Source organism: Anolis sagrei, chromosome 2, assembly GCF_037176765.1.
Source record: "Anolis sagrei isolate rAnoSag1 chromosome 2, rAnoSag1.mat, whole genome shotgun sequence".
Taxonomy (NCBI): domain Eukaryota; kingdom Metazoa; phylum Chordata; class Lepidosauria; order Squamata; family Dactyloidae; genus Anolis; species Anolis sagrei.
Window position 1 is genome coordinate 118,283,325 of NC_090022.1, and position 26,189 is coordinate 118,309,513.

General features: G+C 40.2%; 1 protein-coding gene across 3 annotated transcripts in view; it reads left to right on the plus strand.

Moving 5' to 3' along the window:
* Positions 1–1,329: 1,329 nt before the first annotated feature.
* The window catches only part of UNK (unk zinc finger), a 61,427-nt gene continuing 36,567 nt past the window's right edge, over positions 1,330–26,189 (plus strand). For 2 of the 3 annotated variants that reach the window (XM_060764657.2, XM_060764658.2), the window contains exon 1: positions 1,331–1,634. In XM_060764657.2, the coding sequence (XP_060620640.2) occupies positions 1,537–1,634 (98 nt within the window). In that variant the 5' untranslated portion in view covers positions 1,331–1,536. Of the gene's footprint in view, positions 1,635–26,189 lie in introns of all 3 variants that reach the window. The other variant, XM_060764659.2, reaches the window with a different exon arrangement.

Below are 26,189 nucleotides of genomic sequence, written 5' to 3' on the forward strand. Positions count from 1 at the left end.
ATGTATGACTGATTTCTGAGGAGTTCTTCTCAGGTGACAAATAGCAGATTTTGGGGCAGTTTTTCAGTGGGGTTCTGTGTTTCTAGTCTCAGCAAATCTGGAGGGCCGGCTGTATTATGGATGGAAATCAATACACATGTTCAATCATACATTTGTTATGCCCCATTATAATAGTTTGTAATGTGGTTTAAGTAAGGATAAATGGACTGTAAAGGACTTTTGATATATACCCTATTTTAACTCTACTGAAATAGGAATGTTTGTAGCACTGTGTACATAACGTTTTGTAAATTTGGATGCTTTAACTGTGATTTTCCTGCTTCTTGACAGGGGGCTGGACTGGATGGCTCACAAGGTCTCATCCAACTCTACGAGTCTATCAGGTGTTTCTTTGTAGAGATTTATATAATGACAAGACACTATTGCAAAGATCTCCAGAGGAGCAAGTATGCAAAATTATTTCAGTAGGGGAAATGTGCTGTTTTCAAAGACAGAGGTGTTCATCTTAGCACAGCATTTTGTGAACTGGAGAGCCCGTCATCGAGTGCACCTCCATGAGAGGGGACTGTGAGCCAGGAAAGCTCATGCCACAAGAGGCCTTAAAACAGGCATGAGCAAACTTCGGCCCTTCCTCTAGGTGTTTTGGACTTCAGCTCCCACAATTCCTAAGTCATGTGTACTCGTGTATGTGTCTAGAAATTTTTAATTTAAAAACTGACTCGACTTATCTAAGGGTCAGTGGGAGTACAGCACCTAAACATTACAAAGTTGTGGAGACACCAGAAGACCTGTGTTGAGAGGTTTTTTGTGTGCGTCAGGAGCGACTTGAGAAACTGCAAGTTGCTTCTAGTGTGAGAGAACTGGCTGTGTGCAAGGAAGTTTTACCATCATATGGGGGCTTCTCTCATGTCCCCACATGAGAAGCTGGAGCTGACAGATAGGAGCTCACCTCGCCCCCCGGATTCGAACCACCAACCTTTCGGTCAGCAGTCCTGCCAGCATAAGGATTTAACAAGGGATGGAACCATTGCGTGTAGAGGTGCATTCCCCGAGCAGGATTCAGTCGAACCACCTGCCCTGAGTGGCCTCTTTCCCGCTGTGACCAGGGCCCCCATTTCATCCCCAGAAGCGAGGGCACAAACCCGCCTGGAGCCTCCTTGCGCCTGGCCCACTGACTGGAAAGTCAGCCTCGTTAAGGCCGGGCCTAAACGATGCCAGCGCCCTGTATTGCAACTGGGGCTTCCATCGCGCAACACGCCCCTCCCCGCTGGAGGTACATCCGGGCACTGGAGCGCAGGGCGGCCCTGGCACTTGTAGTTCCGCGGGCCGGAAGCCGCTGAGAAGAAGATGGGGCCTTTCCGCCAGCACCGGGACTACAAGCCCCAGCATGCCCTGGGCCACCCGGGGCGGTAATGGCGGCGGCGGCGCCTGCGCACTGCGCTCTCCGTGCGGACCGCGCAGAGTGAATAATAAAGCTCTCCTCCTCGGCGGGAGCGGGCGGCGGCGGAGGAGGAGGAGGGAGCGGAAGGCAGGAGCATGTCGAAGGGCCCGGGGACGGCAGGGCCTCCCGCGACCGGGCCGGTGGCGCCCGCCAGCGCGCTCCAGGCCCAGCCCGAGAAGCCGCAGCACTACACGTACGTAGCCCCAGCAGCAACAGCTGCCTGCCGCCCACACCGCCGCCTCTCGCCGCCGCCACCACTCTTCCTCTCGCCGCCGCCGCACCCCTCCGCCTGCCTGCCCGCGCGCCACACGCGCCTGACGTCAGTGGGCAGCGTGCGGCACGCGCGCACGGAAACCCAGCCGCCCGCCCGCCCGGAACCGGCTCGAACCGGTCTCGGCCGGCCTGGGCCACTGGAATTCCGCTGGAGTGGGAGGGGGCGGGGCAGCAGGAGCATACACACACACACACTTCCCCCCCCCTCCCGCAGCGCGCGCGCGCGCCTTTTCGCGTGGAAGAGCCCGACAGAACCTCGCCTCGCGCAGAACAGAACACAGTAGCTGAGGCGCGCGGGGGACCCAGGGTGCTTTGCGCCCCCGATGGCTCCTCGGGCACCATGTTGGCCTCCCCCGCGCCTTCCCTCCCGCCCGCCCGCCCGCCTTGCCTCAGCCCTTTCCCTCCCTCCCTCCCTCCCTCCCCCTTTCCGCCCTCGGGTAGCGTGGGTGTGTGCCTCCAGGTTGGAAGAAAAAACAACAGGAAGGCCTTGGTTTCATTTTTAAGCCCCCGTCTCTGTCCGAAGAGATGATACCTGTGGAGGGCTTAGAGCCCTGGGCGTGTGGGCCCAGCCAGTCAAGATGTCCGTTATCTTTCGCACAGTTCAATCAGGGCCTGGCCTCTTCAGCGTTACTAGTACTTCACCAGTAATTATCAGGGCGAGCCAGTATTAATGGCCAGCATGGCAATTGGTATTTCGGGAATCCAAGGGAGTCGTGGCGTGTTGTTATGAAACCGTGCATTCCAAGTCCCAAAGGAGTATCCCATACACCCGTGAAGTTGTTCACGCTGCCACCCGTGATGCTTTCAAAGTAACGTGTAAGAAGCGTCTCCCTCATTTGTCATACACAACCGCCCATGTTTTGGTATAAAAGTACAAATATCAAAAGACAGTTTACATTTTGGAAATGCACAGGCATTTGTGTTTGGTGGTGTTTGTGTGAGGAAAGGTCTATGGCAATGGTTCTCAACCTGTGGGTCCCCAGGTGTTTTGGCCTACAACTCCCAGAAATCCCAGCCAGGTTACCAGCTGTTAAGGAATTTTGGGAGTTGAAGGCCAAAACATCTGGGGCCCACAGGTTGAAAACCACTTGTCTACGGTTTGGCTCAAATCCTCATAGATTTTCTTGGAACCTATTTCTGGGAGTGCCTGCAGGGCCTAGGGAATACAGGTGTTATATTGTGGTGGTAGTGTAATGTTATTAACCTTTGCCAGTGTAAGTTAGCTTATGATGTTATTACTCTGGGATATGTTCTGAAGCAGCACTATTAAGATCAGTGGTTCCCAATCTTTTTTGACCAGGGATCACTCTCCAACATTAGTACCAAAAGGGTTATGGATCAGTTTTTGGTCAACTTTAGATTCAGTTTGGTTATTTGGGGTGCTGATAATTATTATTATTTCCCATACATCTACCTCATCCTTTTCACTCCAAAGGGGACTCAGGGTGGTCTCATAACTGGTAACAATTTGATCCCAACAAACATATTTCAAAAATAACAGTTACAGTTAAAACAGCAATAAAACATAAATTATTAAATCGGCAATTAAAATTATGCAAATTCAAAATCATAGTCCAGCATCAGTCCTTTAGTCCATTGGATAGACCACATCAGCTCTAGTTTCTTATGCCATCCAGTAGACGCCTTCTGCTCACCCATAGAAAATCTTATTTAATAAGCCTCGGCAATAAGAGGGTTTAATGAGACCAGTCGCTCTCGTTGCAACAGTGTAATAATAGTGAGGCCGCGGACAATATTTTAGTTCTTGCGGACCACTGATCCACGGACCACAGCTTGGGAACCACTGATTAAGACTAACACCACCAGTTCCATAATTCATACAGGGCAGAGCAGGTTGGATTGGCACTGGGAAACAGTTCTGCCTTATGAATCATAAATATTTATTAAGTCTTAGCACTTCAATCTGTGTCAGGGGCAGGAAAGCCAAGATACAAGATATTAAATCAAAGAATATCATATAGACAGCAGAATTGTCACAAGCTGACATCATTATTAATTGGTTTTAACCTGTTTATAATGAGATTACATATTACAGGGCAGACTTGCCTCACTTGTAAAGCAGAAGATTCTCTTGGAGATGTGTATTGGCTTAGTGCCTTTGCAACTTTGCATAACGGCTGGTGTGTTCATTAAGCTGGCTTTATTTAAGGCCTGGTATGCAAGTTATATTTATATTCTGTGACACAAATGGTGGAATAAGTGATAGTGGGTGTACAGAGTATTGTTGTGTTTAAACGTCTGTGAGTTGGTTATAATCCCAAACCCAGCTGTTTCACAACTATGGACTATTTGATATTATTGGGTTTTTATTTTTTATGCTTCAAATGAGCTTTGGTGTTATTTTCACTTGTGAAATGCCTGTTCACATTTTTTTATTTATACCCCGCTTTATCTCCCCAAAGGGACTCAAAGCAGCTTGACATAAAAAGTATTAGTATACAATTTAAATATGCGCATACATATATTCATTAAAACAGAATTAAACACAAACAGCACTAAACATTCACAGTTAAAATCCATCAAAGCATATTCAAAGTGTTATCATTAAAGAGCTATGTGACTGAGGAAATAATAGTAAAGGCCTCTTTGAATAAGATTAGATACAGTTCATTGCTGATTTTATGTATGTTGACATTATTCACTGGCCCATATTTTCAAGTAGGTGTCCGCAGGATTGTAGCCTCAGTAAGCTAATATATTTGTGCTCACTAAATGAATATATTTACTTATATTTTTGTAAGGAAAGAGTATTTGGCACAAAGTTTCCATGATGTCTTATAGGGAAATGCAGTTGCAACCATTCTGGATGTTGCTGTCATGTGTTGTGTATTGACATCATTTATAAGTTTCCTCTGTATATATTATGTGAGGAATTGCTTGCTGGATTCTTTGTTGCATGAATATTTCAGTATAGTCCTCATAACTGGGGGGGGGGGGGGGTACATTCCTCAACTTGCCATGGAAACAGGAAACCGTAAATAATAGTGAACTCTACTGAATTGAACAGCTTCTGTGGGAAGCTATCATTGAATGTTCCTGGAGAACTTAGATAATGCCTTGAGAGGATACTTTTCTAGGAATTTGCTAGGTCCTTCAGGGCGACTGTAACTTTCAGTAGAAACATGCCATGGAATTGCCCAGAGAACTTAAATAATTCCTAGGGATTACATGTTTTGTCAGATGTGGGAAAGTAAAATTATGGATACTGGTCCCATGGCTATGAGGGTCATGCTATATTTATGAAGTAGTTATTAAGTAGTATTGTAGAGGGTTATGTCACTATCTATTGTGAGAAGTTCAAAAAGTATGACATTTATTCCAGCCGTTTAGTACTTTTTGTTATGCATCTTGATATTTCTAAAGCAAAAACCATTTGAATTGTTATGTTGTTGTTATTATTATTGGAAACTAAAAAGAATCACTGTTTCAGACATGTTCATCTTAAAGAGAAGCTGAAAGCAGCTTTTCACGTTATATCAGAGATGATGAAATATTGCTTGTCCCTCTATATCTAGTGTTGTATAAAGAAATAACAAATGGAGGGCATATATCATGGTTTACTGTTACGAGTCCAGACGTACAACAATCAGCAAAGCTGATTAATATTTTCTTGACTCTTTCAAAGTAGAAATTTAAGAGGATTTTAGACTTAGGAATAAGATCCATGGAATGCTCCAGTTTTCCACTTAATTATGCCAGCTAATGGAAGAAGCAGCTCTGAGAGAAGGGTTTCTTGCTGTGTTACTATTTGGTGTGTTCTGAAGTGATCTAAAGATTGAAATGAGAGCAGCACTTCTTTTAAAATATGACAAGTATAATGAAGCTATCAGGGCATAATAATTAAGGTCTTGATGTTTTGCATGCACAGCTTTTGCATATTGTTTTCAAAGGGGTGGGCTAAGTAAGGAAAATACAAATAGCTGTTGTTGTGCCTGCAGGTAATTTCAGACTTTCTGTTGCCTTAAGTGGTTTTCCTGGCAAGATTGGTTCATCTAGTGTTTGCCTTTGTCTGAGATGTGACCTAGTAGGTTTTCACTTTCCAAGAGAGATTTGAACCCTGTTCTTCAGAGTCATACTCCAATGCTCAAACCACCACACCAAGTCTCTGGTGAATATACAGTGGAACCTCGACTTACAAATGTCCCTACTTACAAGTTTTCTGAGATAAGAGCTGTCACTCCTTTGCTTTGAAATTTGAGCCAGGATCTGAGTTACGAGCTCCATGAGCTGCCTCCACAAAACCCTCCAGAGAGGCCTAAAGGGACACTGCCATCTCTGCCGCCATTTTGGGCATGAGAGGAAGCGAGGTAGGCAGTGCATGTACATAGGCAGCCCCCCCAAATTCAAGCACACACACCCCCTCCAGAGAGGCCTAAAAGGACGTTGCTGCCGCCACCTCCATTTTGGGCATGAGAGGGAGGCGTGTGATTCCATTCCCCTTTCACACAGGAGTCCTCACACACAGGAGAAGGAAGGAAGGAAAATAGAATGGACAGAAGGAAAGGAGCGAAAGAGGAGGAGGAGGGAGGGAGACAGGAAGGAAACAGAAAGAAAGATGAAGAGAGGGAGGTAAATAACTTAATAAAATTGGTGTGGTTTGGGGTGGGCTGGAACAGAATAATAGCATTTTAATGGGGAAATTTGATTTGGCGTATGAACAAATTGACTTACGAGCTTTGTCATAGGACAAATTGAACTCGTATGTCTAGGTATTACTGTATTTTATTGTACACGTATTAATGATCCTACAGTTTCTCAGGTTCACATGCTCTTTCCTGCCATTGTATGCTGTAGCTATTCCCCTTTCTAGTTGGAGGTAAGTCACAGTTTTCCCATTTTGCCTGACCTGGATAACTTGTCATGCAAAACAGGTTCAAAACATACCTAAACTCAAAATAGGTTTGAGGAAGGGAATTGGGCTGCATAAAGGGAAATGGTACCCAAGGCCAAGACTCTTTTAATGTGAATTGGACTGCATAAAGAGAAAGAGGCCAAGACTCTTTTAATGTGATGTCAGACCATGGCTTGATATTATATGAATAATGGGGGGTGCCTTTACCTAATAAACAGTATTTCTATTCAACATGTTTTTGTAGATATTTTTGTGCATGTGTTTGTAGTTTGCAAGTGCTAATATTCTTCTTTTTAAAATCAACATTGGATTTCTGTCATCTGGAAAATAAGATTCCATGTATAAGAAATGTCTATATTTCATGCTTATTTGTAAAATAAATCTACAGCAAAGAAATCAAATTTGTGGTTAGATGAGCCAGATTGTTTTAATTGATACAATTTGCTATTTTTTGTCTTGTATAATTTGACGTCCTTCTATTAATAGCAGAAAGGGAAAATAAGCTATAGAAGACACTATCCCTTGACTACCTGAACACGTTTTGTTCTCATGTTTTGATTCAAAAACTTAAATTAGGTCTTGTCACAATATTTTCAAGGACATTTTAATATCTATAATTGTATCCTTATAAGGATAAGAATTGCTCTCCAACTTTCCATTAAAGTTAAGGGACTGAATGCTACTCTAATACTTCATGGCCTAGTTCCCAATTAATAGTGCCAGTACATGAACTGTGGTTCATTAAATAAGGAGTGACTTGTCTGTTCACATATCCCGTTACCTTACAACATCCTGATTTATAGGGAGCATTTAAAACAGAATTATGCTGTGTCACAACAAATTGTGTTTTTAAGCACCCAGACGTCTTAAAGTTAGAGAAGCACAGATTTGCAGTGTTTCTTGATATAACTAACCACAAGTGATACACTGCATGTGTGAACACTTAGTACAGTCAGCCCTCCATATCTATAGAATCCAACATCCACAGCTTGAAAATATTTTTTTTTAAATCCAAAAAAGCAAACCTTGATTTTGCTATTGTTATATAAGGAGTACTGTTTTATTATATCATTGTATGAAGTGGGACTTGAGCATCCACAGGTTTTGATATCCACAGGGGTAGTGCTGATGGTCTTGGAACCAAACCACAGTAGACACTAAGGACCTACTGTATAAGCGCAGTACAGTTCTGGTTCATGGTTTCTGAAATGTGTTAGGCTCATTGAAATGTGTTAGGCTCATTGAACATCATCAAGTTGCAGTGAAAATCTTTGAGTTGAAGGAAGGCAGTGATGTGATATGATATATGCTACCTATACTTCTGTTGCCTAAAGTATTCTCACATGCAATTTGCAAGGCACTTAATGGTTCTTAGCATAAGGGAAATGTTTTGTGGGAGGCAGTAAATGAAATTTTGGTGGAGAACTTCTCTGGATAATAGCATACAAAATAATGATGTCTTTATAATATAAACAAAATTCATTGCACTAAAGAAGGTGAAGCTAAAACATAACTATTGTCATGTTATATGCATCACTTTCATTTTGAGGTATATCATATCCATAGTCCAGATCTCAGAAAATTGTTATATTATCATCTGAAAGTCATGGTGCGTGTAGTCCAATACGTCTTGCTCCACTACTGAAAATTCTATTGTTTTGCACATGTCCAAGCTGATTGTAAGAGGGACATTTGTTTATTTGTGTGAATTGGTGTCACTTGATTGGGAAAATAATGTGAAAGTTTTATTTATTTTGGCTACTTTTATTATATTTGCAATTTGAAATAGTTTTTGGACAGAGGTCCCAAACTTAAGTCTATGAATCTGTTACAGCAAGCAGCAATCTTCACACTAGTATATATAATTAAGTTGGCAAGATTATTCTGGAGTTGCTCCAGGCACCATACTTTGGTGTTGTGTGCCTTCAAGTTGTTTCCGACTTAACAAACCCCAAGGTGAGCCTAACATGGAGTTTTCTTGACAAGATTTGTTGAGAGAGGGTTTGCCTTTGTCATCTTCTGAGGCTGAGAGAATGTAACTTATCCAACATCACTTCACAAGTAATGTGCTTTCTACTGAGGTAAAATTCTTTCTGTGCTTCCTTATTCTTGCCATTGAGGTGGTGCCCAAGATACGTTTTACAGACTTTTGACAATTGTTTTGGTACACTTCTGTTTTTACTGGGCTGTTTAGGAGTACAAGAATATATTTATTATGATATACAATTTTGTAAATGCATTAAAACTGGTAGGCTTTCATTTTAAAATTATTATCAAGACTAAGGATTAATCAAGACAAACATAGTTGTATACATTGCACTTTAGTTTTATCTTGTATCTAAGGTAGAGATTCCTAAAACACTTTACACTTGCAACTGTTTTCCTCCTGAGTATCTTATTTCAATTCTTTCATTGTTTGTCATTTCTTGTAAATTAGTTATGAAAGAGGATACTGATTGTGTTATTGATACAAATATGTCTCTTAAGGTGAAAATGTAGCACTACCAGATTTTTTTGTATGACATTCTTAATCATTCTTCCAGGTTTTCCCTCAGCATTGTAATATGGCTGCTACTGCTGCGGACCTTACTATTTTTATTCCCTTCTAGCTTTGGTATCCAGTGTTGCTCAGTTTAATATATTGTAATGCTTTTTATTAGAATTAGTCATTATTTAGTTTTGGATTTTATGAATGGTCACATTAGAAAGTCCATAATCATATACAGCAGTGATTCTCAACCTTCCTAATGCCATGACCCCTTAATATAGTTCCACATGTTGTGGTGACCCCCAACTATAAAATTATTTGCATTGCTACTTCATAACTGTAATTTTGCTACTGTTATGAATCGTAATATAAATATCTGATATGCAGGCTATATTTTTATTCACTGGACCAAATTTGGCACCAATACCAGATAGTTTTTAAATTGGTTCCTGAAGGGTATGTGTACGAGGTTTAGTCCAGATCCATCAAAGGTGGCCATAACACAGCTTTCCAGATGTGGATGGACTCCCAACTCCAGTAATCCTCTATCAGGCCTCTCTCACAAACCCAACTGGCATTTTAAGTTAGAGCATGAAGGGGATGTGTATCAAGTTTGGTCCAGATCCATTATGTGTGGGATATACACATGTCTATTGATATGGGTGGACTACAACCCTCATTGTCTGCTACTATACACCCATGCCCCCACCAGGATTTTAAGTTGGTCATGATGGGCATGATTGCCTAATTTGATCCAGATCCATAATTGGTGAGGTTCACAGAACTCTCTGAATATGGGTGGATGACAATTACTGTTATCCTGGGTCAATCCGCAAACCCTGCTAGTATTTTCAGTTGGTCATGATAGAAATGTGTGCCACTTATATAGAGACTAGCTTAGATACCTAGTGATGCCTGGGTCAGATCTTGTGCAATGCTATTTATAAGAAATATTCATTGTTTGCTTTTGTTTTTATGAATGCTCACATTAGAAAATGGATAAGGATGTGGGTAAATTCCTAACGTCGTGGGTCAATCCCCGGGCAGTATCAAAATTAGTCATGTTGGGTATGTGTGCCAAATTTAGTCCAGATCCATTGTCAGTTCGATTTAGAGTGCTCTTTGTTTGTAGGTGAACTATAACTCCCAACATCCAGTTCCCTCCAAACCCCACTAGTATTTAAAGTTTGTCATGTTAGGTATGTGTGCCAAGGTTGGTCAAGATCCACTGTTGGTTGCGTTCACAGTGTTCTCTGAATGTGTGTGAACTATAACTTCCAACATCCAAGGTCAATTCCCTCCAAACTCTGTTATTACTTAAACTTGGTCATGTTGGGTATGTGCGCCAAGTTAGCTCAAGTTCCATCTTTGGTGGGAGTCACAAGGCTCTCTAGATGTGGGCAAACCATAACTCCAATCATTCAGGGTCACACACTCCCAATCCCTCCAATATTTTCTTTTGGTCATGTGGGGCCTGTATGCCAACTTTGGTCCAGATCTGTTGTTGACAGAAGTCACAGGACTCTCTGGATGTTGGAGTCATCTTAAAAAATACATACAGACACATACATATATGCATACCTACTTTCGCTTTTATTATATAGTTAGATAAAGATATGATGTCAGTAACTTTCACTATGCTTTGGGTCTGTGTTGGTTTCTAGAGGACCAGGAAAAGAGTGATTTACTCTTTTTTTTCTATTATGTATCAGGCTGCAGTTTATGTTTATGCAGCATAGTAGGAATATGAATATTTGCATGTGTATTAGTGTAGATCCTTGCATTGTAGAAGGAAGACTGAGGATATAGTGCCTTGTTTGTTTTTCTATAACAGAATTATATTTTGATGTATATTTTTTCAGTGAAAAAATGTGGAAGTAAATGATCAAGCGTGCCAGGAAGTTGGAGGAATACTCTGCTTCAAAATTGTGCTCATTTATTTCTGACTAGTATCACGAGAATCTGGTGAGGTGTGGTATGGTCCCTAAAGCTACAACACTATCTCTGCATCTCTTTCAGTGTATGTATAATACATCCAGTGTTGATGTAGAGTGTTGCAGCTGTTGCCTTTATGTAGACAAGCAGCTCTTGTTCGAACTTTGCTCTCCATCATCTCAATCTGACAGAGCGGCAAAATTAATCATGCCAAAACTTCCTCTTGTTGCTACTGTTACATCTTACCACTGCCACCTGACAGACCTGATGACAGTTGTCAGTTTCAAGGCTCCAGATGGTAGAGTGTATTCAGAATGAACGAGTACTAACAAATGGCTGACAGTTCTAACAGCTGGTGCAGGAATTTGATCTGCAAATGCATCAAATTTACACCTAGTTCTTGGTCTAACAATTGACACTTGCCAGTTGTATGGATTGAACTGTGCTAGGATGATGGGTTTTGCACTGTTTTAATTGTGTACTAATGGGCCTGTTTGCAGGCCTGTTCTGGGCTGTAAGGTAAAGGTTTCCCCTTGACATTAAGTCTAGTCGTGTCCGACTCTGGGGTGGTGGTGGTCATCTCCATTTCTAAGCCAAAGAGCTGGCGTTGTCCATAGATGCCTCCATAGATGGCCGGCATGACTGCAGGGAGCGCCATTACCTTCCCACTGGAGCGGTACCTATTGATCTGTGCTCATATTTGCATGTTTTTGAACTGCTAGGTTGGAAGAAGTTGGGGCTACCAGCGGGAGCTCAGCTCGCTCTCTGGATTCGAACTGCCAGCCTTTCAGTCGGCAAGTTCGGCAGCTCAGTGGTTTAACCTGCTGCACCACCAGGAGCTCCTAGAATGTATATTAGTTGCATTTAAAAACAGCATTGGACTACAAACTCTCTAGACCAGGGTTTGAATTTCTGTTTAGCTATGGAAACCTGTAGGTAACCTCAGTCAAGCCAGATTTCCCTGGGCTGCAGAGGAAGAGAAAGGCAATCCCCTTTGAACAAATATTTTCAAGAAAACTCTATTATAGATTGGGCTACCATAAGTCAGAAATGAAAGTACCTAACACACACACATACACTAAGCAGCATGTATGATAAAATGTCAAATTGTATATGAAACAATTTCTCCCCATCAAATTCCATTACAGGCAATCCCTGAGTTACAAACATCCGATTTACAAATTATTCACAATTAAGAATGGGGGTGTGACAATAGGACGTGAGAGAACTCTACCCCAGGAAGAGAAATTCACTCCTGAAAGAGTTATCATGGGGAAAAGGTATCTCCACTGAAGCTTTATCACCAATCCTTGTTTCCACGACAAGCCAATATTTTCAAGGTCCAAGTATCACAGGGACAGAACAGAGGTACAGACTGCAAAACAAACACCACAGGGGTGTTAACCCTTCCCCATGCTATCCAAAGCTTATCTATCTATCTATCTATCTATCTATCTATCTATCTATGGCTGAAGTCACACTTCAAAATGTACCTGTTCTGACTTACATACAAATTCAACTTAAGAACAAACCCACAGAACCTATCTCATTTGTCCACTGTTTGCTGTAAAGAAATCAAATGCACACAAAATCATAATTAACCTTACCTATATTTTGATTCTCTCAAAAATGACATCCAGAATTTCAACCAGATTTCTTGTGAACACCAGTGGTACATTCAGGGATTACTTCTGTCATTAAAATAAATGAGACAGGACAGACGCAACATAAGTCTTGTTCATGTTAGTGAGCATGCAACCGTTTCTAGATCAACATACTATTGTGGAAAATACTGTCTCTGTAAACAGTGTAATGTCTCTGTATGTTTGGATAGACACTGTAGAACACCTTGCCTAGCAAAGCGAACATTTTCTTAGAGGAGTTTCTAAGTAATCAGTGTTTGGACTCTTTTCTTAGTGATGAATATAATCAGTGCACTCTTCTTTGCATTGAAAATATATATTGCTGCTGGTTTTATGACAGTTTTGAACGTGATTATTATTTTTGTATTTAGATATATCTTTGGGGTAGTTGAACATTCCTGGAATCACCACCTGCCTCTTCTAAAGAAAAGTGGTTGTAGAGGCAGCTCTACATAGCTATCATTGATTAAAGATCTCTGTTCCCATTGGGACTAAAATGCTAAATGGATGCTAAATGTAATAAATTCAGAGTTTTTATGCTGTAAGTAATATGAGTAATGATACAGATGGAAATCTGTCTAGTGTATTAGTTTGGGGCATGAAATGTAACTGAAGTCTTTTTTCATAGTGTATGTAAAGCTGGACATGAAACAAACTGTGCCATATATATAGATAAAATGGGTATTCAAAATGTAATAAGGCTCTATGCTATTGAGAGCTCGTTTCCTTTAAGTGCTAGCCCGCCTGCTTTAATTAGTCTCAAGGAAGAGTGTTCTATTTCCAAATTTCATTTTCTCTTAATATCTGAACTATAGAGGAGGGGGAAATTAAAAACTGCCCTCTGAGGACCAAATAGAAGCAACTGTAGCAGGTACATGCAGCAGCTTCCTGGCCTTAAAAAGAAAATAAAATTGAAAATGAAAATGAAAAACAACTACACAAGGGTGCAAGTAAGCTGAAGTAGGAACAGAGTAAAATTAACCCTCAAACTTTATTTTTCTTAGAATGCAATTTTCCACTCAGTGTTAGAGCCTCTAGCAGATGTTTTTCATTCTTTAAAATTCCTTTTAAATGGCTATATGTGTCTGCCATATAATTTGCTGCTTTATTCTGATTTCTTTTTCTCACACTATACTGTATTGTGACTTGGCCAGATGTAATGATGAAATTTTGATAGCTTCCAGTAATATTGTAAGGCTTAGAATCCCAATTAAAATGTTTGAAACAAATCCACACCAAGGGTCATATCTTTTGTATTCTTAGTTCAGTGCTCAAATGAGCTTGCTCTCTGTATGTGCCTTCAAGTTACCAATCATAGGGTTTTACTTTCTGTACATACATGCCTTTTAGCAACTTCATGAATTTAATAGGGTTTTCTTAGGCAAGAAATATTAGGTGGAAGTTTTGCCAATTCCTTCCTCTGAAATAAGGCATATGGTAGTCATTAGCAATCTCTTATCCAACTACTAAGCACATCTCCCCCTCTTCACTTTCAACAGGATACAGGATCTGGTGCCTTAAGGTATTTTAGGCTCTTGACAAAATTAACTCCAATGAAATTTAATATTTTTTGAGATTTAATGAAACTTGATGTTAGCATAGCCTGGTGCAAGATATTTAATATGCATCAAAGATAGGACTTAATATTTTAATAAATTATTTTACAACAATAAAACCTGCAAGGGTGAATGCTGCACACAGCATAAAGCAACTTAAAGTAGTTAATGGTTCTTTATCAGAGAGCATATGTCTTCCTCTTAGTTTCTTTTCTACCTATGGAAAAGGAAGTTTTGGTGGAAAGAGAAGTTCACCCCAAAAACCTAAACTACCGTAAAGGCAAGAGATCCCATCTGCTCTTGGAAGCTATGCAGAGCCAGCCCTGGTTAGTACTTGGTACCAATCAACAGCAGGTGCTGTCAACTATATTTCAGAAGCAGGAACTGGAAAAATTCCCCATGAGTATTTCTTGTCTAAGAAAACCATATAAAATTAAGTTGCCATAAGTTGATTGTTAACATGAAGGCATATATGCAAGACCTAAAACGTTTCATCAGTGTTTACCCTAGATCAGTGGTTCCCAACCTGTGGTCCATGGACCACCAGTAGTCTGCAAGAATCAAAATATGGTCTGCGACTTCACCATTACTACATTGTTGCCTCAAAATCACGTAGCAATGAGAGCAACTGGTCACGTGAAACCCTCTTATAGTTCCAAGGCAATGGGGATGTCAGGAGGGGAAAGGCTGATTACCCACGAAAGATTACTACTAAAACATCAGCTCTAGATTATTAAATATGGTTTTCTGTAGCCTATCAGCTGGTGACTACTGGATGGCATATGTTTTGTTTTAGAAACTAGAGCTGATGTGGTCTGTCCAATGCAGTTTTCTGAATCAGCACCCCAGATAACCAAACCAAATCTAAAGTTGACAAAAAACTGATTCGTAACCCCTTTGGTACTAATGTTGGAGAGTGCTCCCTGGTCAAAGTGATCCTTGATCAAAAAAAGGTTGGGAACCTGCCCTAGATTATCTGCTTGATGCCAGTTCAAGTCTAGATTTCTCCCTAAATCACCTGAAATGAATACAGACAAAGTAGATGAAGAAAGACAAGTATGATATTGTTATAATGACAAGATACAAAAGAGGCTAGGAATTTTGTAGCTTTAGTTGTTATGTAAAAAAAGGTAAAGGTAGTCCCCTGACATTAAGTCCAGTCATGTCTGACTCTGGGGTGTGGTGCTCATCTCCATTTTTAAGCCGAAGAGCCAGCGTTGTCTGTAGACACCTCCAAGGTCATGTGGCCAGCATGACTGCATGGAGCGTCGTTACCTTCCAGCCGGAGCGGTACCTATTGATCTACTCACATTTGCATGTTTTCGAACTGCTAGGTTGGCAGAAGCTAGGGCTGACAGCGGAAGCTCACGCCACTCCCCGGAATTGAACCTGCGACCTTTCGATCAACAAACTCAGCAGCTCAGTGCTTTAACCCACTGCGCCACTGGGGGCTCCTGGTTGTTATGTAGAAGAAGGATATTTAATGTGAACTGAAAGTGAGTGGAAAATTATTATTAATGTTGTCTTAAAGTGACATGGCAACTGTCTTAATATTTAACTTTACATTAAGATTCTGTATGAAGAAAGTGCAATACCTTATTTTCCGGCATATAAGACGACTGGGCGTATAAGCGACCCCCAACTTTTCCAGTTAAAATATAGAATTTGGGATATACTCGGCGTATAAGACTACCCCTCTTCCAACGCACACCAAATAAAAAATTTAAAAGCATCAGATTTTATTTCAATATGGTAATTTTCCTATTACTGTACCTCCTTCTCTGCCTCTCAGATCTCGCACATGTGCACCTGCACAGCTTCACTGCAGTCTTCAGGAGCGAGATCTGAGAGGTAAAGGAGGAGGTATGGTAATAGGATACAAGGGCGGGCCAGACAGGTAAAAGAGGTGTGTTTTTCTGGGCCCAGAGTCACTCTTTTTTCCATACCCCGGACACCTGCAACTTGCTCTGCCCTTCACTTACACCTTCCTGGTGAGGCGCCCCTTCACCTCACCATTAGGACCGCATTAAGTCTACAAATCCTGATGAATGGATTTTCTTCTATTGTACTTGTACAGTGTCGCCCTTAATGCTTTCGTACAGTCACTGCATACGGCAGGGATTCGGCCACTGCCATTTTTGAGCTCCCCCCATCGTATGTGACAACCACAGATTCTCCAATCCAGATTGGAAGTTTCAGCCCCCGCTCTATAAGATGACTCCCAGCGTATAAGTCGACTCCCGCGCAAAAGTCGACTCCTGCATATAAGACGACCCTTGGCTTTTGAGAAGATTTTCTTGGGTTAAAAAGTAGTCTTATACACGAGAACACACGGCATATAAACGCTGGTTCACCTGAAACACCCACTGGCATCTCAAACTTCAAATATTTTATTGCATATATTTATTACTGTATGCCAGGTTGTAAGCAAAGGTAGATTATATATATATATCAATTTGTAGTAAAGATGCATTTGAGATGGTAAAACAGCTATAGTGATTTTCAGTAAATAAATAAAAGGGGTACAAATGGAAGGAAGCATCACTTTGAAAACTATCAAAAAAAATTCTGTAACTATGTTGGGTGCCAATAATGCCATTTTGTCAACTTGATTATCGTTTACAGTTCTGAAAATGGTTTCCTTATTCTAAAGTCAATCAGTTTCAAACAAAAAGGGTATGCAACAACAAAAGTTAGTGATATCAGTATTAATTTGCCAGGGCAGCAGAAGGATCCAAGCAGAAAAGTACTTGCTTTTCCTCCATATTCTAGAGCAGGGGTCCACAAACTTTTTAAACAGAGGGCCAGGTCACAGCCCCTCAAACTGTTGAAGGGCCGGATTATAATTTGAAAAAACATGAATGAATTCCTATGCACACTGCATTATCTTATTTGTAGTGCAAAAAACACTTAAAAACAATACAATAATTAAAATGAATAACAATTTTAACAAATATAAACTTATTAGTATTTCAATGGGAAGTGTGGGCCTGCTTTTGGCTGATGAGATAGGATTGTTGTTGTTTGCTTTCAAGTCATTTCAGACTTAGGTTGACCCTGAGCGAGGGCCGACTAAATGACCATGGAGGGCCGCATGCGGCCCCCAGGCCTTAGTTTGAGGACCCCTGTTCTAGAGTGTGAAGCTCTAAGATACCTACCAAAATTTGGAACAAAGAAATAAGGATTGTGTCTTTTATTGGTAGTATATCCAGACAACCATATTGATGAATCATTTATTGTTTATTGTTCCCTGGATGATAAAAAAGTGAGGTCACACACTCCATCAGCTGCCACTCTAATAGTGGCATTGTCACCATCTTAAATTGTCCTAAATCAATGTTTTAGTCCCTTTAAAAAATATTGCAGTTCTACAGTAAGTGCTTTCAGGATGACAAACATTAGAACAGTTAAAATAATTGAATAATACATAATAACACTTAGGGTAGGGAGAATCTCAGTATAGATTGAGATTCAGTATAGCATAGTAGCTTGAAGATTGGTCTATAGCTCTTAAGACTGGACTTTGCTTCCCCATTTCGCCATGAAAACCCATTGAGCAATTTGCACACTCTCAACCCAGGAAAACTGTAAGTCAGCATAAGTTGGAAACAACATGGAGCCACACACAATACATTTTTTAAGTTCTGGAAAAAATATAAAGCTTTTACCTAATTACAAAAAGACATCAAAGTGTGTGCCAAGGAAATCTCCTTAGGGTTAGCATTCTCCTGATGAGCCATTCTTGAGTAAACATTTTCATTAGTCACTACTTCCCTGATTTCAGAAAGCAAGGATGTCTTTAGTTCTTAAATACATATCACAGCATGTTGATATATGTAGGAAAATGTGGTCATTTAGATATGCAGTTTTGAAAGCTGAGAATAAGAACTAGCACTTTCATTGTGCTCAGACATAAACTCCCAGCCATTGAGTCTGTTTTACAATTGAAATACTTCTTCTCACAGTAGGATTCTCTATAACAATTAAACTATTCAGTCTCTCCAATATATATATATTTTTAAGGTAGGACCACATAAAACCCTAATCTAGAGGTTAACACAGTATTGTTGATCGTTCAGAACATCTTTCTGAAATGTGCTGGCAGCTGCTTGTTCAGTAGACAGAATTACATCCAGAAATTCCTCTGGGGCTTCCAGTGAAATAGGTGGACAACTTATATCATGAACTGGAAACATAATCTATTGAAAAACACAACTAATTCCAAAATAGGTTGGAGGTACTACTGTCTCTTACTGTGAGTACATCTACCTTGTCAAAGTATAGTGTTTAAGTATAGTGCTTTGATCAGTGACCTCAAACAGTCATTTGAATTTTTTACAGTTTTACCTATTTTAAGTTTAAAAAGAAGAAGAAGCTGGAATTGGGTTTGAGAAGTGGCATCTCATTCCACATCTCTGATGACCATGAGAGACAAGATGAAGTCCTATTGGATTGTATTATATAAAAGCCCCTGGCACAGAAATATCCTTGAAACATTGCCTTCTGGAATTCTAAGAAGAACCACTCGAGTCTGTGGCGCCTCCACCCCAGGAATACTATATTATCTAGAAGGATATGGTAGTATTGATTTTACATTAAAAGGAATTTAGGGGGTCATGTTCCTCCAGTTGTCCTTCCAGTACTTGGTATCTATGAAGAGTCTTGATTTACTTGTTTGACAGCCAGACTGTTTTTGGGCACCTTGCAGAATTTATTCTTTTCTTGCTGTCCACTAGCTCCCTTTTCTATATGCCAGTTCTGGCCTTCAGGACATACAGGGCGTTTCAAATGTTTACGCTGCAGTACCACAAAGTACTACCAGGGGAAGAGATCTCAGCATTTGAAAAATGAATGGATGTAATTGTCTTAAAATTGAAAAAATGGATACAAGTCAAAGTGTTTAAAGTTGTGATACAGCAAACATATTTATTTCATTTTTATTTGAATAGGTTGAAACAATGTATTCTTCCTTCTAAACTGGTCTTTAGATCAGACTAACTGCCCAAGAGTGAAAGCTGATCTTTTAGCCTCCCACACCATTTTGCCTTTTTCAAGCTGTGGTTATGACAAGTGGGAGAACTGTTAATATAGCTTACACATAGCATGCTGTTAATAGGAATGTACGTAGGTGTTTTGTTTTTAAAATCTTTGAAATACCCAGCCATGATTGTGTAGATACAGTAAATATTTCTGAATTTATCAAAACTATGCTTTAAATTAATCAGTTTCTAGTTAACTGCATCTCTTTTCTCTTTTTCTCCTCCTGATTAAAGATTGACATGCTGCCTAAAAGTTGAATAAAAATAACTATGGAACGATCTTACTTCAACGTTCTTCTCTCAACTAATTTGTAATTTATTTATGTGCTAAAACACAACAGGACAGTCAACTTAACAAATGTACACTGACTGAAACATTTTCCTTTCATATCTTTCCCCTACCCCTTTTATTATCTATTTTGTTTTCAGAAAATTAGTTTGTGTTGAAAAGTTTACTTGGTGGTTGATCTTAGCAGAAGTGGAAAAAAATCTGTTTTTTTTTTCCTGGTGAATGGAAAATAATGGATTGGTAATCATTGATATGGTCAGAAAAAGAGTAAATTGGCCTCTTTATGCAAGAAGACATGTGAAGGAATTGTCATTCAGCCATTTATTAGAGAGAACCAGCCAATTTGCTTCTAGCACAAGAAAATACAGGTGATTTGCTAGATGAAGTGGACTATGAAAGTCCAAAGTAACTTTTTTGTGTATACCGTACAAGTCTCATACCCATGGAGGATATGTTGCAAGACATACATACGCCTGTGAATAACTAAAATTATACCCTATATTTTGATTATACTTGGCCAGCAGACTATAAAATTGCATTGGAGCACCTAGAGAGGCCAACAAACATATCTGGAAGGCATTATTTCTTTTTCAAGCATGGTTAAGTGAACCTGTGGATATTGAAATGTAGTGAAATCTGTGAATAAGAGGGCTTACTGTACTTGCTCCCTTTATCCACCTGCTGAGGAATTCCGCCTTCGCTTGGGCCTGGAGAAGGAGCTTGAAGGGGCAGTGATAAGGGCCGGAGATGCCCCGAAAGCAGGCCAATCTTGCAAGGGCGGGGGGGGGGGGGGGAAGAGGACCTTGGCGCAGGTGATTTGAGGCCTCCTTTCTCTCCATTTCTGCCTCTGAAGGGCAGATGGCGACAGGGAGGCCAGGAGGAAGGCACTCACAGAGGAAGAAAGGAAGGGCTGACTGAAGCCCCTGAACCCCGCAGGGCCTTTGCAAATGGGTTTAATTTGTTCTGTAACCAAGCCCTGGGAAAATTTGCTTTGACATAGGAGCAAATTGAGTTATGGGCTTGGTAACAGAGCAAATTAGATTTTTATGTCAAGGTATCACTATTAGAAAACTGGGTACTGTACCACTGTTCAGGCGGAGGCCAAAAGAGGGTGCTAGACGAAGAAGAAGAATCCATTTTATGCGGTGGGGGGAGGGATGAGTTGAAGGAGGAAAACTATTTCCCCCATTTTCTCAGGTTATTCCCCCTCCCCACTTTCCATTTCATAAAGGAGGGCTATTTCCACGTCGACGACATGGGTGGCAATGGGGGAATGACAAGAACATGGGGAAAATGGTTTTACCCCTTCAACCCCCCCCCCCTCCCCATCCCACCTACATTAAATGAACTATTCTCTGTCTAGCACCCTCTTTGACCTCCACTGTGGTCATAGAACAGTACCAAAAATTAGAGGGAAGAACTAACTATTACTAGTAGAGTACATGTTTTGTGAACAAGTGGTAATAGTCATAGTGTTGCAGTCTGGCCCTCTTACATAGTAAGGGGAACATTGCAGCCATTGAGTTGCATGTTCAGGAATGCACAGAATCCACATAAGCAAGTAACAGTTGCTTTATTTTGGAGCTCTATTCCAAACCGAAATTATAAAACAAGGAACCACTAGATGGCGCTAATATTCCATTCATTCCTTGGCCGACTCGTATTGAAAACCTGTTTTATGCCATTTATTACTCAAGTTGCTCCTGTTCTCCAAGATAAATCCAAAGGTTCCAAAGTCAAAGAATCTTCAGCCCACTCCTTCCCTCTTTCACCAACAGTCTTCGTCAACAGTTCTTCCTGTCAGTCCTTCCAGCTTTTCTTTTCCTGTGTCACATCTCTTTTCCAGTTGTTTTGTATGATCAAGGCCAGGCCCGTAGCCAGGATTTTGTTTCGGGGGGGGGGGGGGCTGAGTCTGAGTAAAAGAGGGTCTAGCCTAGCAAACCTTTTGTATCATTGCCCCAATACCCCCATGCATATGGGATATATTGAGTATGGTGATCAGATCATGATATGAATAAACATAACAGTTTAAATAATGCACCAGTAAGGCCTTTTTGCGAACCACCATGAGAATTTCGGGGGGGGGGGGCTGAAGCCCCTCAAGCCCCCCCCCCACCCCTGGCTACATGCTTGATCAAGGCCTACTCCAGGGCTCCACCCTTTCTTCGCTACCCCTCCAACCTTCCACACTGTTCTCTGTTAATTCCTTCTGCCCCAATGTACTCTTCAATGCTCCACCATCTCTCCTTCAAGTAAGGATCCTCTGCCATCGTTTGATCTTGGATGGTTCGCTCTAAGTCCAACTCTGTTACACATGAGAAGATCGAAAGCTGCTCTTAAGAGCATGTAAGTCCACTGATCTGTCAATTACAGTATTTTCTAGATAGAAGCTCTCGATGCAAAACGTGTTTCTCCATGTAAAATGTGTTGTTTGATACTGATTGACAGTACATCCCTAGGATTTCAGGAAGGTTTACAGGAAATGCATTTCTAAAATCCTTTAGGGTCATAACCAGTAGGTACATATTACTAAACGCTGAAAGTTCCTGCTGCCTCCATTGCTCATAAATTCATATTCATTCTAGATCTTTTACCAACTTATTGTAGACATGTTATTTACTACTCCATTTGAATGATGTGGCTTAATGGGAAAACTCAGTTGGGTATTGTTGAGCAAATTCAGCTCTGGCTACAACAAGAAGAAATCAAATTAGAATTTTAAGTTGCTTGTCAATATCAGCAATTCTTTGTGGAACTGTATATTCTAGTTTGTCGTGTGTGAAAGAAAATAAAGGACCATATGTACTTGAATCTAATGCACATCTTAATAGCTTAATTATTTAGCCAAAATTGAGATGCTCATTAGATTCTATGGTGCATTACAACTGCCCGCCAAAAGGTGCCTTTGCTCCTCCATCAGGCTGAGACTAGCGAACTCACCAGCCTCCGCCTGATGGTGGAACAGGGGCTTCCTTCCCCAAGCCTTTCTCCTTCGTCTTCCAGCTGTGAGACGGAGAAACTGCACCCCTTTCCCTCCCTGACCATTTCTCCTTTGTCCCCAAGTGGTTTCCCAAACATTCTGATTTGTCCAGCTATTCCATTAAAAGGCCTTCCATTAACAAACAGAATTGTTAATATGGCTATTCCTCTATTTATTCAATTCTGCACAATTAGACAAATTTCTAAAAGAAAAATCTGGATGCAAAAGGCTGTAAGGAAAGATAATAGCTACACAGATAATATTCCATGCATTGCTGCCAGTTTTTCAGTGTTTACATCATGAATGAATCTTGTTATCTTGTATCTCTTCAGCTGCCCCTGACAAAATGCTAGTGTGTTATAATGTGGATCAACACTTCAGAACAGGCCCAAAACTGTTTATTCACACGGCTTTCTGCCAGTTGATCATAATGGCCTATTAAGTGGTTTGCCTTAGTTTCAGAAAACAGCTGAATTGAAAAATCATACAAATGCAGTGATAGCAAAAAATAATACATTCACTAACAGCATTTCTACTATCAGAGTAGAATTTCAGTAATCTCCAGCGTATGTATGACTGGACTGCTCCAGTATTTTCTGTAGAAGTTGTTCAAATTTGTGTCCTACTTTTTCCCACCAAAAGTAGCACCCTAGAAAACTAGTGGCCTGACTTGCCTCCTCATAGAAGGAAGGGCTGGTTAGGAGTAGCTGTGTGTATACTATCCAGGGTGCTGACCTCTAGAAAGCAGCAGAAAAATCTGGCAAAGCAGCAGGGAAAATCTTTTAAGAGCTGTCAAGAAACCATTCATATGCATTAGCCTAATCCTTCCAAGTCGCTGTGATTCTAAAGTTTTCTGTCCATTGCAACACAGCTCATGCCATACCTTGCTCACCAGCATATTTCTGTTTTTCTGCACAAAATAATAAGCAGATAGAAAAATAAGAATGCCAGGTGACAGGTTAATTTTGACCAAATAAATATATTGCAATGGCAGGGAAGAGAATTGATTAGAGGGAGGTTATAGAGCAAAAAGAGGACCGTTTTTTGCAAATTTGCAGTAGTTCATTACTACCATAAGGAGAAATTGATATTGTAACATAAAGTCATAGAATCAAGAATTCTACTCTTCATTTTAAGCTATACAGCTGGATATAGAGCTTAAATCTCATGTTTCTTTTCTTACACATCTGCATCCCTGTGTGCCTGATTATTGGGTGTAATTTTGTAAAGGGTGGCTCTTGGGCTACATGCTCCCATTGGTAGTTGTTTACAGATAAGTGAATTCTGTGATCTTAATAATCTCATATGTCATTCCCCTGAGATATCCCCATGCTTCGAATTCTTTTTTCTGAAGCCAGAATAGTAGTTATTGGACTTTATAATAAAAGGTTGCACATTTTGCAACCTTTTATTAATAACACCATTAATAATTCCTCCTGCGAACTTTGAAAAACAGAGCAGCTTGAATTGATACTGTGCACTTTTAGCGTGATGATGTCATGCGTCTTCTACTTGGTTAAATGACTGAGTTGGAGAATTTCTGCTGGTTAGTTTAAATGAGGCACTTGCAACTATTAGATTTACTTATCAAAGATTTGTTGATTTTCTGCTTGCTGGTGCCATTTTGAAGTATCTCCAATGAAACCAAAACAGTTGAAGCACTGTCTTGGGTATTGTCTTGGAACTCATGCTTGTTGAAAAGAAATATCAATGAATTCTTTTTGTCAAAAATTTTTTTTTTCTTTGAAAACTATCACTGCGACCAGAATAGCTGACAGCTTTAGGTTCCAATCCACAAAGCATCCTTGTAGCCAAAGTCTCATTCTATGGTGCATTTTGTCTGGAGATTGATTGCTTTGGGGATTTTGACCTTTAGCATTGTTTCATTCCCTAGATTACCTTTTGCAGAAATGAGAAAACAGGGAAGCAAATGATGGGTAACCAGATAAAAAGAAAGGCAGGGCTTGTGTGTTTATATCAATAGAATAGTTTTTCCCTAAGCATTATAAGCTCTATCTGTCAGAGTCCTCTCTTGTATACAATTATTACAAATACAAGTGTCCTATCATCTGCCAAATTCGGTCAGCCAAAATATAAAGATTTGAAACTAGAAGAATTAGATATGCATAGAGAAAAATCCAAGGCTAGCATTCAGAACCTAGTTCTTTCTTGTGAAGTCTTTCTATATGTGTTGTTGAGGCTTTGGAGGCCCAGTTCTTCATGTCGCCTTTGGATGTAAGATGCTGTGGATGTAAGATGCTGTCTCTCATAAAGTAGTATAATGTTCTTAAAATGTTGCCTGCCTTCAAGTCGTTTCAGATTAAAGTGATCCTAGGAGAACTAAATCTTTCCCTTTTTTGGCCAAGATTTATTCATAGAAGGTTTGCTATTGCCTTTCTCTCTGAGTTTTGGATCAGAGTGGAAAGTTATGCTCTGGTTCCTCGGAATCATATACCCAAACTCAAATCATTTCACCATACTGGTTCACTTTAAACATACCCTGTTTCCCTGAAAATAAGACAGTACCCTATACATTTTTGCTCCCAAGGTGGGATTCAGAATACTCTTTGATTGTAGGTGAACTATAAATGCCAGCAACTATAACTCCCAAATGTCAAGGTCTATTTTCCCCAAACTCCACCAGTGTTCAAATTTGGGCATATTGAGTATTTGTGCCAAGTTTGGTCCAGATCCGTCATTGTTTGTGTCCACAGTGTTCTCTGGATGTAGATGAATTACAACTCCAAAACTCAAGGCCAATGCCCACGAAACCCCTCCAGTATTTTCTGTTGGTCATGGGAGTTCTGTGTGCCAAGTTTGGTTCAATTCCATCATTGATGGAGTTCAAAATGCTCTTTGATTGTAGGTCAACTATAAATCCCAGCAACTACAACTCCCAAATGAGAAAATCATTCCCCCCAACCCCACCAGTATTCATATTTGGGTGTACTGGGTATTTGTGCCAAATTTGGTCCAGTGAATGAAAATACATCCTGCATATCAGATATTTACATTATGATTATTAACAATAGCAAAATTACAGTTATGAAATAGCTACGAAAATAATTTTATGGTTGGGGGTCACCACAACACAAGGAACTGTACTAAAGGGTCGCGGCATTAGTAAGGTTGAGAACCACTGCTCTACTAAGTCCTATTTTCGGGATCTCTTATTTTCAGGGAAACTGGGTAGCTATTGAAAGATACTTTGTGGGCACTAAACTCCTTTCCATTAAACAACAAAATAAGCTAAACATTTTGACAGAACTGCATATCTTACTAGAGGATGCATCACTAGCATCACAAAATATTTTTTGTCCCTCTCCCCATGGAAAAATTAAAAAGAAATCTTTTAAAAATATTTTACTTTCAAACAAGAAATAAAATGTTGTAGACAAGCTGTTCTTACATTACTGACTGGACTTCTCTCCTCCTTAAATAATTTCTTCTCCGATTATGTTTTTATTAAAGAAATTTCAAAACAACAAAATGATCAACTATGAAACATAAAAGAAATCACCACAAGCTTTAGGTGTAAAATAACAAGTATTCACAGATTATAGCACTCAAACATTGAACAAAAAAGTCATTTGAGTTTTGCTGAAAGAGAACCTCTCAGGAAGTTGATGAAGCTTTATCCTCAAGAAGAGAAAGAATTAAGATCCAACATAT